Below are 14116 nucleotides of genomic sequence, written 5' to 3'. Positions count from 1 at the left end.
AATGAGAGAGGATTTAACACCACATTGTCAAAATAGAGTAGATATTACATGACCTATTGGATACACTTTTCATGCAAAGCACTGGATTTCCCCTTCAAAGTCCTGCTGAAAATATGCTATATATTACCATTTTTTAAAAAATTAACATTTTCATTTATCTTGCATACGGTGATAATTAATTACAGTAAGGCCTACCCTCAATTAAAAATACAAATTGTTCATGGAGGCAAAACAAAGTCCAAGTCTCCCGCATTACCCCGCTCGCCGGGCGGCTAGCACGGTTGGAAATAACCGGGCTGTGGAAGTTTATTTATGGACAGCCTCGACGTTGCTAAGCATCCGCGTGATACTCGACACGACAACTCCACGCCTGACTTGCGTCAAAGGGGACATGAAAATACACACACACACGCATGCAGACACACACGAGAGCTTTTATCGCACAGATCGTTCAAAATGAAGAGCCATACCCAAATATCTATCATTTCGTATCAAATTTGAGCATTTTTATGGGCCTTTCAAGACAGGAAATTCTCCATTTCAAGTATAGCACCACTCGGTGTCGCAACAGGCCGGTGAGCACTGAACAGAGACGAAAAAGAGGCGGAGAAGGTCCCCAAATAAGATGCAGTAATACTCAAATGCCTTGACTCAAAGTCCCCCAAAGTCACTGTCGTGTTTTGTTTTTAAATATGTTTGTGTCTGAAGGTAAGTGCTGAAAACGTTTGCTAAGAATGAGAAGAGTAGGGTACTGAATTTTTGAGATCTTGCTTAAAACTTTTTTTTTTTTCACTTTCTCAACTCTCTGGATTTTTTGGGGTTGGGGTCTTTGCCATCTGGCCCCACGGTATGCGCCGCCCCGGAGGCCCTTGCCAGCCTGCCAGTGGTTCCAGCAGTTGGAGGCCTGGCGAATGTGTAGAAATGTGCGTTTTTATACACTGCAGTACAGGTAAGCGCAGGTTTTCTTTCTGAGGAATAAAACACATCAGAGACAAATTTAGACTTTTTTTTTTTAGTTTGGCTGGAATGAAATTTTTGCACTTATATTTATTTACTTGAGAGCTGGGATAGGATCGAGCACTCTCCGCGACGCTTGTGAGGATAAGCGGCTCAGAAAATGGATTGGATAGATTCGAGAGACAGATGTTTTGAGATATGAGCATAATCACAGAACCAGTTAAACACATATGTCAAGGTACCAGAGTATGCCTTTGACACATTGTTGGATGCTTTCTTTGTGTGTTGCTGTGTAGCAGCTGTCTGAAGATTGAACAATTACAGTACTTTCTGTATTCTGTAATTTCGGTTAACCCAACCTTCAACGCTTTGCAATATGAAATTGCACGTCGCATTCATTTGTTAAGTGAAACAATTTGATTTGGTTGAAAATTTTGTGGTTTCAACGTACAAAATTGAATGACCATTTTCTTTTATGTGTGACTTTTGCAGTAAACCGCAACTAGGAATTACATGACAGCTTGAAGCTAGCATGCTGTGCCTCTTTTGGAGAAATGTGTGGGTCAGTGAGAACAAACAATATGCCTCTCAGTCTCTCATTTAAGTCTCATTTATCTTGTTTAAATGTGTTAAAAGATTGAGGAAGAGGTACAATTATATAAAATGTTTTACAAATAGTCTCTATCAGATAGGCCTGGCGGTAAACCGGGATTCACTGTGCTTCTTCACTGTCCAATCGGATTTCTTCCTTCTCAACCTCTACCCCCCTAAACAGCCAATCAGCCTTCCTATATGATGTGTTCAGTATCTGGACGATCGCTATGATCTGTTGAGATGTGTGTCAACGGTGGCGGCGACTCTGCAGGATGTTTGAAGGGAGCGGATCTCCTTGACGCCGACCGAAACCTTCACAGGAGACGCCTACGCCCACTGGAAGGAAGTCACGTCAGTGGCGTGCGTGAAGGTGAGCCAAACCATATGTGTGTGCGCTTGTGTATCACGCTCAGCAGCCACTTCCTGTCCACCAGAGAGTGCCTAGAATCCAGACCCATTAAGGGAGAATCCAGAACCCATTAAGGGACAAGTACAGTGCAGGAGAGGTTTTTCTGATGCACACACAAAAAAAATTGAATAACTGAAAAAAAAACCCCACAAGATAGTAAATTTTGACTACTACGGGATAAAATATTTGTTTTTCTCCAGGTCTCACTCGCTAACTCGGAACCCAAAATTTTTCTTACTGTGACTGTGCAGCATAAGATTTCGTATTTAGGAGCAGGTCCAGGAATCATGATGCGCGAGTGCAGCCGAGAACGAAAAGTAGAGATCTGAGATCTTTTCTCACCTGGACTCGCTTCTCTCCATTGGCTTGATTAGAACTCACACTTCTTCTATGTTCAAGCACCAAAGATCTGAAACGGTATTTAGGAGGCTCGTGAAACCTTGCTGCACAAGCACTGACTACAACGACAGGAGAAGATATCTCACTGGGTAGATCTCGCTCGATCTCGCTCTCACTCTGATGAAGCACACCATTGAACATATTTAAGAGGCTCAAAAAACTGACTAGCAGTAGGTGACTAAATAATGTAGCTCCTGTATTAATGTCCCTGCATTCTCCCGATTAGAACTCAATATGTGTCTTACTTTGATATGCACCATCAGATCTCATAGTTATAAAATTCTTATTCAACCTTGTTGTATGTACTAAGCGCTGACTAGAATTATAGAACAGATGTTTGTCCAAGTCTCCCTCCCTTAAAATCTTTCGCACTGTGACTGAGCACAATCAGTTCTCCTGTTCAGGAGTTCAGAATACATAATTTTCCTCCCAGACTGGCGTCGCTGCATTGACGGAATTGATTAGAACTCAAATCCTTCTCACTGTGATCTCCCAGCTTCTATTTGAATTTTAAATTTGAAAACTTTGGTCAAGCATCAACAGCTCTCATGATTAAACGTTTATGGAACCTTGACGCACAAGTGATGACTACAACGAGGAGAAGAGATCATGTTTTTCTCCTGGACTAGCTTCGCTGCAATTTCAAATTATTCTCCGCCCTGGCTGCGACCCTTTGATGTTCTGCCAAGAGTTGCAAGTGTTGGCCACGCTCGCTCCCCGAGGTGGTCCCGGCCCACTTGGCCCTCATGCTGACACATCGCCGACATAAAGTTCTTCAGGACCTCCCAATCCTGCTCACTTGAGACCTCCTCGGATGACACAATTTGCATTTTTCATTTTACTAGCGAGAAGGTACAAACTTCACCGATTTGACCTGTGGTTGGTAAAAAACCAAATGGCCTTTTTTATAGGGCCATCAAATACAAAGTTGTCTGTTTGCCATCTCTTTAAAAGAACATCAAAGATTCAACGGTCTCTTTGGATCTATTCATAACAACACAAAACATAGTTGTCTCTTTTGAACATAATCATAGCAAAGACAGACATTTATCTGTTTACGACTTTATCGTCACGATAACAGATAAAGTGGCTTGTTTTCTTTACTTGTCAAAGGGACATTAAAGACACAAATATCTACCACTTATTCAAAGTGGAAAAGGAACAACTGTCTACTAAGGACTTCATCTGAACGTCGTTTGGAGAAGAACATCTTGCACGTGGTGGACCCAAACCTCTCTTTCTTTCTTCTTCTTCTTTCTTTTGTTCCCAGCACGTCGGTTCCAGAATGATGAAATCCATGTGTGGGACCACATGTCGGCCTGGCGAGCAGCCTCCAGTGTCACTGGAATGACGCATGAGCCGTCAAGGCTAACATTTTCACAATGGTTAATATATTAGTGTGATGAAACGTCAAACACTCCTGATGCTTTGAAGTCAACATCGTGTAAATATATATATATATATATTATATATATATATATATATATATATATATAATATATTATTTTTAAAAAGCCTGTATTGTGTTTTGTCTTTGATATAGAAATTGGGACGATAATATTTGCTCTTTGCTCCTATGCCGGCAAAAATAAAGTTGTATCATTCCAAACAAACAGTGCGTGTGGACAAACTGAAGGGGATGGTAAAATTGTGGATGTTGATTGTAGGGACATTAAAGACACATCTGTCCATTTTCGGCTAAATTGTAGCAATGATAAAGACAAAACATCATCGTGATTTCAAAGAGACAATTTTTAGTTTTCTACTTCATCAGAGGGCCATTAAAGACACAATTACAGTGAAATCAAAGACCCTGTCTGCTTGTGAGTTAGACATTTTCAGGTTGGGTCTTTGATTAGTCCTGAAGATTTCAAAGACACATCTGCCTATGTGCGCCTCAGTGATATGGATGTCAAAGATGCAGATTGTCCATTGCTACTTTTTTAAGAGAGACATTAAAGACAATTCACTGTTTGCTACTGAATCAAGTGACAAATACACAATTGTCTGTTTGCTACTAATACAGTTGTGTATTTCCAACACAATCATATGGACATCCAAGACACATTTATCTGCTTGTTTTTTCTGGGCGACATTGAAGCACTTTTTTTTTTTGTTTCTTAACTATAGTGGCATCAAAGACACAATGGTCTGTTTACAACTTACACGACTCTGTGGCTTAGTTTAACCATGTGGAAAGCAAAGACACACCTGTCTATTTGCTACTTAATTAATCGTATAAAGGTACGTGAGTAACATAATTGTCTACAGAGGCTGCTAGTACAACACTTAACTCCATGTGAGCTCCAATAGAAGCTAACATGAGTATGAAGCATGTGTTCAGTGTACATTTGTAATTGTGTAAGTGTGTATCATCGAGTAAGGTGTTTGCTGATTGGCAGCGATCGCAAACCAGTGGGGAGTCGTAAAAGTGATGCCTGGCCATTGTGTGTCGTACGTCATCGCGACCGCCCCTGCAGGAATGTTTGCTGCTGATGGATGCCAAAGAATCTCGAGCCAAGATCATCAACAACCCTCCCCTGCTGTGAATGACACCGCCCCACCCCCACCTAAAGTGAGAGTGACGACCCCATACCCCCCACCCTAAAATGAGAGTGTGGGGTGTGGGGGGGGGGCTGCAAATTAAAAGATTAATCTGACTTGTTTGTTTGGAAGTGAAAAGTGAACTTGTTACGCAAGGCGTGATGTTGTAAGAAGAATTACAGGACGTCCACTTGATTGGTTGCACCATTCGCTGTCTTGTCTCCACCAACCTCCACCCTCCAAAATCTCACACGCACTAATCCTTTATTATGTTAGTTCACACTCAGGTTTCCTCCTACGTCCCAAAAACATGCATTCATTGGAGACTTTAAATTGACCCTAGGTGTGAGTGTGGCTGTTGTCTGTCTCCATGTGCCCAGGGATTGGCTGACAACCAGTTCAGAGTGTACCCTGCCTCCTGTCCAATGATAGTTGGGATAGGTCAGTGAGGATAAGCAGCTGAGAAAGTGGATGGATGGATTAAAAAAAAAAATGTGAAAATGTGTAATAAGCATGCCAGGCCACTAGGAGGTGATGTTGCACTCAAATCTTTGAATTTGTTTCAATTAACCCTTAACTTTAACCTATCTCCAAAAACATTGAAGTGCTCTAAAGCCTAATCAAATAAAACAATTTAAAGTGTATACTCAAAACCCAAACTGTAAATCCTAATCTATGTATCCTAACTCATATTCCTAATCCTAACCCTAATCCGAAACTCAACCATGAAATCCAAACAATAACCCTAATCCTACACCCACACCCTGATCCAATACCCAAATCCTCTAACACAATATCTCTCTATTCTGCACCCTTGAATCCACTAACCCCAACATTTACCCTAACCCTATCTGTTTAATTTTATCCATTAATCCTCTAATCTTAATCCTAAACTGAAACCCAAACTTCAACACCCCCCCCCCATTTTAAACCCCTTAACCCTTTAATCTCCAAACCACTTTACCATCCAAACCTAGCACCTACCTGCATATTCCCTTCACTCATTTGGATAATCATAACCATAAACCCTGACTCTCATCTCAAATCTAACCCTAGTCTCTAACCCTAATTCCAAAACTAGGCCTGGCCCGAACACACTAACCTCTGATTCTCATTCTCATTGTGAGGATAAACAGCTTGGATAATGGATGGATGCATGTATACAGAATATATTATCATCCGAATTCTTGAATAAATGGGGATCATATTCAGGATTAGTCCCCCCCACCCACATACACAAGCAAAACTACAAAAATAGAAAAAACAAAATCATAAAAAGACACAAATATTAAAACTGAAAAAAGGTAAAACTTTGAAAAAAATAAACATTTGACATTTTGGTTCTGAACCATGAGTTTCCTGGTTTCACTGTAAAGTATAAGCAAAAATGTAAATGGCATCTTCAAAAAACATATTGCTCATCATGCAATGTTATTTTGGACACCTAGCGGTAAGGACATTTTAGCATTAAAAGTAAAAAAAAAAACTTTTACTTTATATTTTTTCCATTTTTAATTCATCATCATATATTACGATATAAAATAAAAAAATACAAAAGACGCTCACACGGAGATAAACCGTCCGACATCCCGCTGTCACTCATAAGGCCACTCCCCTTAAAGGCACACATCCAACACAACAACAGTAGGTACAGTTTACTGTATTTCTTTAAATCCTCTTTTATTTTAATATGTAACACAGTCCTTATTTTTACTTCAATAACAAAGTAACCCAAAAAAAACGTGTCGTTTATTGAGGCTTGAAGAGTTGAATCTTATTTCAAATGACTTCAATGGGTCAATTTGATTTGTTTCATTCCAAGGTCAGTCATGATACAAAATATATAAATCAGGTACTAGTAGGCAGTACCTTGTTGCATTCGACGTCCGAGGCGTGTCATTTCACACTTTTCATCAATGCAACACTGGGGACCGTTGTATTGTGGAGAGATGAGTATGCGTTAACGCTAGCAAAGACGTAAGTACTGTGATGTACTGTAAGTGAAACTCATTGGAAGCACATGTGGGAATCACATTGATGGGAGACGCCCTCAACTTCATCCGTGGCTCCCATCAGTCTCCCCTCGGGCGGGCCTCCTCAGTCTTTAAGGAAATTATGTTGTACAACTGTCAGTGGTGGGATAGTAGTGCCGAGTGGCCTGTATTGACCTGCTGCCACTGCCCCTAACCCCAGTCCTAAACCGTAACCCCTACCCTAACCTTGACTATACACGATTACAAAATTGTACATAGATGGCAGTAAAAAGGATGTTTTACTCTTTATAAGGTAGTGCATGGCAGAGGCTGTACTTTTTACTGACACACAGGAGTTGAATTTGTACACCGGTAAAGCAGTTCGAGAGGAAAGGAAATAAAGCGCAATGAAGAAGCCACTTTTGAAGACATCATCAGCATTGTCGGATATTGGACCCACCTTTTCATTTCCTCCCAGGAGACAGCCAGATCCACAAAATACACTTATGCTACCGGGTAGGGCTTCTTGTTAAGTTACAATGATACATTTATATTTTAGAGAGGAATAACAAATTGGAATGTTTTGCGATTTGTGTATTTTGTTGGGATAGAAAGGTGGAATCGTGTAAGAATAGAGTTGTATTGTTTCCAGATAAGATGTAACCTTATGATGTTGAAGTCCACGTAAAACAACCAGAGTAGGAATGCAGAGATGATCGTGGACTTTAGGAGGCATCCTTCACCACAGCTGCAACTCACGCTGTCCAACCGCCTTGCGTCGACCTCTGTGACCTTCAAGTTCCTGGGAATTACCGTCTCTCAGGAACTGAAGTGGGAGCAGTGGCCGGCCGAGGCCCATGGGTGCAGGCCCGTCCACCAGGAGCTCGCCTTCTAGCCCCTGGTATTGAGAGTAGCCAGATGAGGTGGCTGGGGCATCTGATTCGGATCCCTCCTGGACACCTCCCTGGTTGAGGTGTTCCAGGCATGTCCCGCCGTAAAGAGACCCCGAGGACGACCCAGGACACGCTGGAGAGACTATGTCTCTCGGCTGGCTTGGGAACGCCTCGGGATCCCCCCGGAAGAGCTGGAAGAAGTGGCTGGGGAAAGGGAAGTCTGGGTATCCCTGCTTAAGCTACTTCCCCTGCGACCCGACCCGGAAAAGCGGTAGATAATGGATGGGTGCATTTGGGTCCAGCTCCTTACCAGAATCCTGACAGATACACAAGTTCCATGGATATGTGGGGTGCATGAGACGTATTCCATTCATAGATATGTGAAAAGCAAACGTTCAACCTCTGAATCACTGTACACATCATCATTAGCCTATTTTTATTTTTTAAAATCACATTTGCTAGGTTTTTTGATCTACTTGACTAAAAGATCTTGGGAAATGTCTGGGCTGCAACAAAGGGGAGCTGGCCTTGCATTTCACTGTGAAATGCTGCCACACTTTCACTATTTCTCCTTTTTTCTCTCCGCTTAATTGCAGCCTTGCACAACATGTTGATTCACTGTTAATTACTTTGCAGACGAGCACACTGCAGCTCTTGCACCTCAGTTTGAGAAGCTCTGCTCTAACGTTCCCGCCGATCAATACTAATACACATAAACAAGGGAACGAGAACGCGTCGGCGAAGTGACGCGCCCATGGCGAGAGGAAACGGTGAAGATGGGCGAGGACGGATTTGGACAGACATTCAAACACAAACATTTGGGCCCAGCAGGAAGGAAAAGCTCTTTGGACCAATCGGAGCTTCATCTACATTTCGCACATCACTCGTAACTCACCACTAGTTGGGCACGTCATTAGGGACCCCAGTTCATCGCACGCAATACAAAAAGTTAACACTCACTTACTACTTTTATTACCTTTTACTGTTAAGAGTGCTTCTGCATGGGTGTTCAAGACATTTTGTTCCAATGTGAGTGTGAGGGAAAACGAGAGTGTTGAAAGATCCATCACATCTCCGGAGGTGTGGTAAAAAGTCTGAGCGATGAACCTTTATATTGGGAAATGTGTGGGAGTTGAGACACCCTCATGCTCCCACTCCCATGAGTGCATGATAAAAATGAGGGTGTTGAAACGTTTCACTGGGTCAACTGATTTAAAAGTGACATCTTCCACAGGCGTGGCAAAAAAATAAATTGGTGTAGAATCCTTTGATTGAGAAAAGTATGGGTGTAGAAAAACGTGTGTTGAAATGGGAAAGTTTGGATGATGAAATACATCTAATGAGGGTGTGACACCCCCCCCCCAAAAAAAAAAAAAGATTCAATGTGTGATTGTACATTGGGATTGTGACAAAAATTTGGGTGTTGAAAATCTTTCACTGGGAAAAGTAGAAGCACCCACATCCCCCGTGGGTGGGTGTGGATGTTGAAGTCTTTTAATTAGGGAAAGTGGGTGTTGAATCATCCAAAATGTGGGTGTGGGAAAAGTGTGAGTGTTGCAATATCTCCCTCGGATGCCCCCAAAACGTCCGGTGTCCGTGTTGAAATATTTCAGTGGGAAAAGTGGAGGTGTTGAAACAACACCTGCGGCTGCAACAAAAAAAAAGTTGGAGTTGGGACTGTGTAATGTGACTTAAAATGTTGGTAGTGAAATAGTGTATTGTGAAAATATGGGACTTTGTGCTGCGTTAAGACGTTGAATGATTTTATGACTATCACAGTGTGATGATGGTTGCATGTATTATGAATATTTCCATTCAAACAATTAATAGCGGGATGAAGTTACATTTAAAAACTCGACACCTCTGGGTGCAGTATGAATTGCGCTTGAACGTCTTGCTCCGGCTGTGTTTAAAATAATCATATGGGAAGCCGAGGAGCACAAATCACCCGTGTCAAGTTGAAACTTAACGGGGGCTCTTCTTCAACTTCCCGGGACGCCCCCCTGGCGAGCTCGGAGGCTTAGAGGCTTTGTTTTGCGGCGGAAGAAGTGACAAGTGCGTGCGATATTACGTAAGTGGCACACGGCTGACCTCATGGAACGTCTCGGCCGTGACGCAGCAGGAAGATGGACGAGGGCCCACCCTGACGCCCGCCCTTAATCCCCCCGACAAGCACAACAATGCGCGCCACCCGTCTCAATTACTTGCGCCTCCTTGCTTAGTTCAGATGACAGTCACACAGACGAAAATCACAACCCGCTGAATGAAATAATCACAATTGTTATTTTGTGATTATTTAATTTACCACTGCCTGTTCAGGTTGCAAGCTCGCAAGCAAGGCCACGGGAGATGGACATCCGAGATAGGAGTAGGAGTCCAGGAGTCTGTTGCTGAATCACAATACAAGGTAGTCAATAAACAGGAGATGCGCGAGTTGCTGCTCAATGCTGCTCCCTGCAGCCCATTAGTCGCATTTGCCTCCTTAAAAAAAATGAATAGGCCTTGATAATCTGGTACCAAAATCAGTAGGACGTCACATTTTCGAGTACTTCCCACTTCCCTACATCCTGCTGGAAAAAAAAGTTGTTTGTGTTAATCTTGCAGTTTTTCCTTTATCTTGTCGCTCATTAACATATTTGGTGGCTTGTACATGAGCGGATTATCGTAATGAGTGTTTGAAGGCTTCATCCAAATACACGATGAGTAACCTTTAATCCCTCCAAATACTGAGTATATCCAAATAGGGAAAAAATGGCATAGGTCAACATCTGTTCATTGTACTTTATCATGGGGGGTAGTTGGAACATTTACTGTATTCTCTTGGTATGCCGTTTAAGGTCCTATTTTATAAACTTGGCCCTTCATTCTAGTTGAGACTCTTCTGTCACATAATATTTAGACGTACGTTCATATTTGTTTGGCAGAGTTTTAAAGGGCCACTGTCATGAAATGCATGATTTTTAGTATGTTATTAGTGAAAAAACGGCAGCTAACATTCGTATTTTCACCACAAAACATGAGTTTGACGTACACATCTTTTTGTAACCCCCGCCATGAAAATCCTCTCGAAGGATTTGTTTTCAAGAAGAAGCAGTGAAGAAGTGACGTACATGGCTCAAGTGGACTCGTTTGTTTCTAACAGTTTTACCTCCGGGAAGGTAGCTCGTTGTTCCTTCGTGTTAGCCAAAATGCTCGTTGCATTGCTGGATATTGCTTGGACACTCGGGAGGATGGATTTACCCTTCATAAGTTTCCGAGAGACCCGGTTCGTTGTGAAAAACGGATTGCACGGGTCCAATGGACGAGAGCTTTGTGGGTTCCAAATGACAGGGTAGGTGTGTATACAGCGACTAAAAAAAAATAATAGTTTGGGGCGGACCACGTAATCCGTCTCCCATAACGTAATAAAAGATTGAGAAGGGGCGTGTTCATCTCTCATAGTAGGGTCCACAATGTGTTTTCAATGGTGAATGTCCAGGGTGAAGTCATGGACGGGGGATGGAGCCAATATGGCGACCACTTGGATGTCGTCGACACTTCCGCAACTTTGCGCATGGATGATGCTCCTTCTGCTCATATTTATTTTTTCATATAGACATTGAAGTGAATAATGTTGTATGTATTTTTCATTTCAATATCTGTTTTAGAATGTTTATAAGGATGACACTTGACCTTTAAACTATGCCATTCCTAAGGCCTGACTGCATTTATTCAGGCTTGGGACCGGCCTACATTTTTTCTTGCCGCCCATAGTCTGCATTGGCTAACTGCTAATGCTATCAGGTACTTTTTTGGGGGGTGCAAAAATACCTTGACGCATAGGATTAATTATAGCAACGCTCCAAAACAAGGTGGCACAGCTGGAGAGTGTTGGCCTCACAGTTCTGAGGACCGAGGTTCAAATCCTGGCCTCCCCCTATGTGGAGTTTGCATATTCTTCCCGTGCCTGCATGGGTTTTCTCCAGGCACTCTGGTTTCATCCCACATCCTTAAAACATGCATTAATTGGGGATGCTAAATTATCTTTAGGTGTCATTGTGAGTGCGACTGTTGTCTGTCTCTGTGGTCCCTGCGATTGGCTGGCAACCAGTTGAGGGTGTACCCTGCCTCCTGCCCAATGACAGCTGGGATAGGCTACAGCACTCCCGCGACCCTTGTGAGGATAATGGATGGATACTCCAGAGGCCTTCTTTACTTGCTAGCATGGTAACCTTAGCTCCTTTCTAGTTTCCTGCCCTCCCTTCCCTAACACGGAATTTTGCCAGATGGCCGCTCCCGCCAATCCCTGCTCACAATCGAGATTAAGATAACGTCACGCACGCACACACACACACACACACACACAAATGCAGCCCAAGGGATGATGTAAGTGAGAATCTGTCACGGAGTTGCAGCTTAACTTATTAAAGTGAGCCACCCATCGGGCGTTGGGAGGAGCGGCGGCCATCAACATCTTTGCGTCACTAAACTTAGCTACGGTAAGATACGAAGAACATGGAGGCGGCAGGACGGGAGAACGCCACGGCTTGTGGCCCTGGAGCCGTCTCACGAGGTTGAGCTTCCTAACGGGCACAACAGGTGAAGCAGCATGCGGCGAGAGTCATGGGCTTTCTGGAAAACTACCAGGAGATCGACCCGGTCACCCTCAACTTGTGCATCCTGATCGCCAGCTACGTCATCCTGCTCCTCGTCTTCCTTATCTCGTGTATCATGTACGACTGCCGCGGCAAGGACCCCACCAAGGAGTACGCGCCTGACCCGCAGCCCACGCAGTCGCCCATCCGCCTGGTGGTCATGCAGAGCTCCCCGGCTCCTATGGCGCGCTGGGACGCTGCCAACATGATCGCCACCTACCACGAGCCCTCGCATGCCGAATTCCGGGAGAAGAAGAGCACGATGGTTTGAGCCGACGTCGTGTTCCCGAACGCCTTCCCGTAACTTTCCTCACTTTGGCGTTTTTGCTTTACATTGGAACTCGACGCCGTTGGGCGACATGTGTCAGCCTAAGCGTGCACGCACGTGAAATCCCGCTCAAAGATCCCCGAGCCAAAGCCGTCAGTCTGCTCCAATGTCAGATGTCACAAGTGATAAGGTGCACGCCTGTTTTGACGGACTCTCTCAGCCTGAGGATTAAGGTGAGCGAAAACATTCGGAGAAATGTTGCCCAGGTGGGCCATAAAAGCCGCTGAAGATAAACTTGTTTTACTCGAGAAGGAAGTAACTTTATCCTTGGACACCGCTCTGGTCGGGTCTTTGACCCCTGATGAAGGGCAGAAAACCCTAACAATGGGAAAGCATTCAATTCTTCTACAGGTGTCCTTTCGCTTAGGGTGATAAATCAATCAGTTTGGGTTCATCACATAATTCTCAATTCTTACATCATGTACATATGATCTTTAGGATCATAAATCAATTAGTTAGTGGGGGAGTCGTAAATCACTTAAGGATTTTTCCGATGCCCCTTCTGATACGGAAGCTCTTTTCGAAGAAGAGAACATCTCACAATCGAGTAAAGTGACCGGGGCAATATTACCCTATTGTCTCGAGCCATATTTTGATGATATGCGAATCACTTTTAACAAACAACAGACTCCCCGACAGTATGTATGACAATATGTAGCGTACTCAGCCGCGAGCGTTGACAACCTTGTAAAGCGGCCCGGCTCGGCGCCCCAATGACCTACCTCGGCGCTGCGATGAGACACCCCAGCCGAAGCCGTGATCGGCAGACGCAGCTCCCCAAAGCCGTGATCGGCTGACCCGGCGCCGACGCGCACATCTACACATTTAGTACCCCTGACTTACGTACGTGGATCTTTTATTATGTTCTGAGATGATTACGCCCCAACCCCCCAACTTTTATTTTTTTAGTAGCTCTATAAAGCTCGTGCACGTGACGTCACCATTTTCACGGCGCCATATTGCCTGTCAAACAGAGCTCCTCTACAGTGTGGTGAACATTGAACCGGAGCAGAATATTTACAATGCCTGAGACTTGTTGTGCTGTTGGTTGTTAAAACAGACAAGACAGATATTCAAAGAGATCATTTTATGAAATACCAGCTGAAAAGACAAGATCGATGGATTTCGGCAATTACACATGATGGATGGTGCCCAACTAAAACACCCACACACCTGTGTAGCGATCACTTCATTTCAGGTAGGAATTATTCTTCTCAATCTTAAATCCCCAAGAAGTATTTGTAATGCCAAGTTGGCTCATTTGAGAACAATGCGTATTAAAAAAAAAAGACATGAGTCGTCTCCAACGTACACGAAGTGTGTTGTGGCCATACGTTAATCAGACACTATTTTTTTTTAAACATGTATTGTTCTCAAAGGAGTCC

The 14116-nt window shown here is 43.5% G+C and overlaps 1 protein-coding gene and 1 long non-coding RNA gene across 2 annotated transcripts; one reads left to right on the top strand and one right to left on the bottom strand.

The window, feature by feature from the left end:
* Positions 1 to 380: 380 nt before the first annotated feature.
* Positions 381 to 3723, bottom strand: LOC133515028 (uncharacterized). The gene is made up of 3 exons (XR_009798942.1): positions 3592 to 3723; positions 2303 to 2369; positions 381 to 968 (listed from the first exon to the last, which is right to left on the bottom strand). It is a non-coding gene; the product is annotated as an uncharacterized LOC133515028 (long non-coding RNA).
* An 8648-nt stretch (positions 3724 to 12371) lies between these two features.
* Positions 12372 to 12674, top strand: LOC133514088 (small integral membrane protein 36-like). The gene has a single exon (XM_061845388.1). The coding sequence runs from the start codon at positions 12372 to 12374 to the stop codon at positions 12672 to 12674; it is 303 nt and encodes a 100-aa protein (XP_061701372.1).
* Positions 12675 to 14116: the final 1442 nt, after the last annotated feature.

Source organism: Syngnathoides biaculeatus, chromosome 16, assembly GCF_019802595.1.
Source record: "Syngnathoides biaculeatus isolate LvHL_M chromosome 16, ASM1980259v1, whole genome shotgun sequence".
NCBI classification, from domain to species: Eukaryota; Metazoa; Chordata; class Actinopteri; order Syngnathiformes; family Syngnathidae; genus Syngnathoides; species Syngnathoides biaculeatus.
The sequence above is the reverse complement of the archived record's forward strand: the minus strand, read 5'-3'. Positions and strand labels throughout refer to the sequence as shown.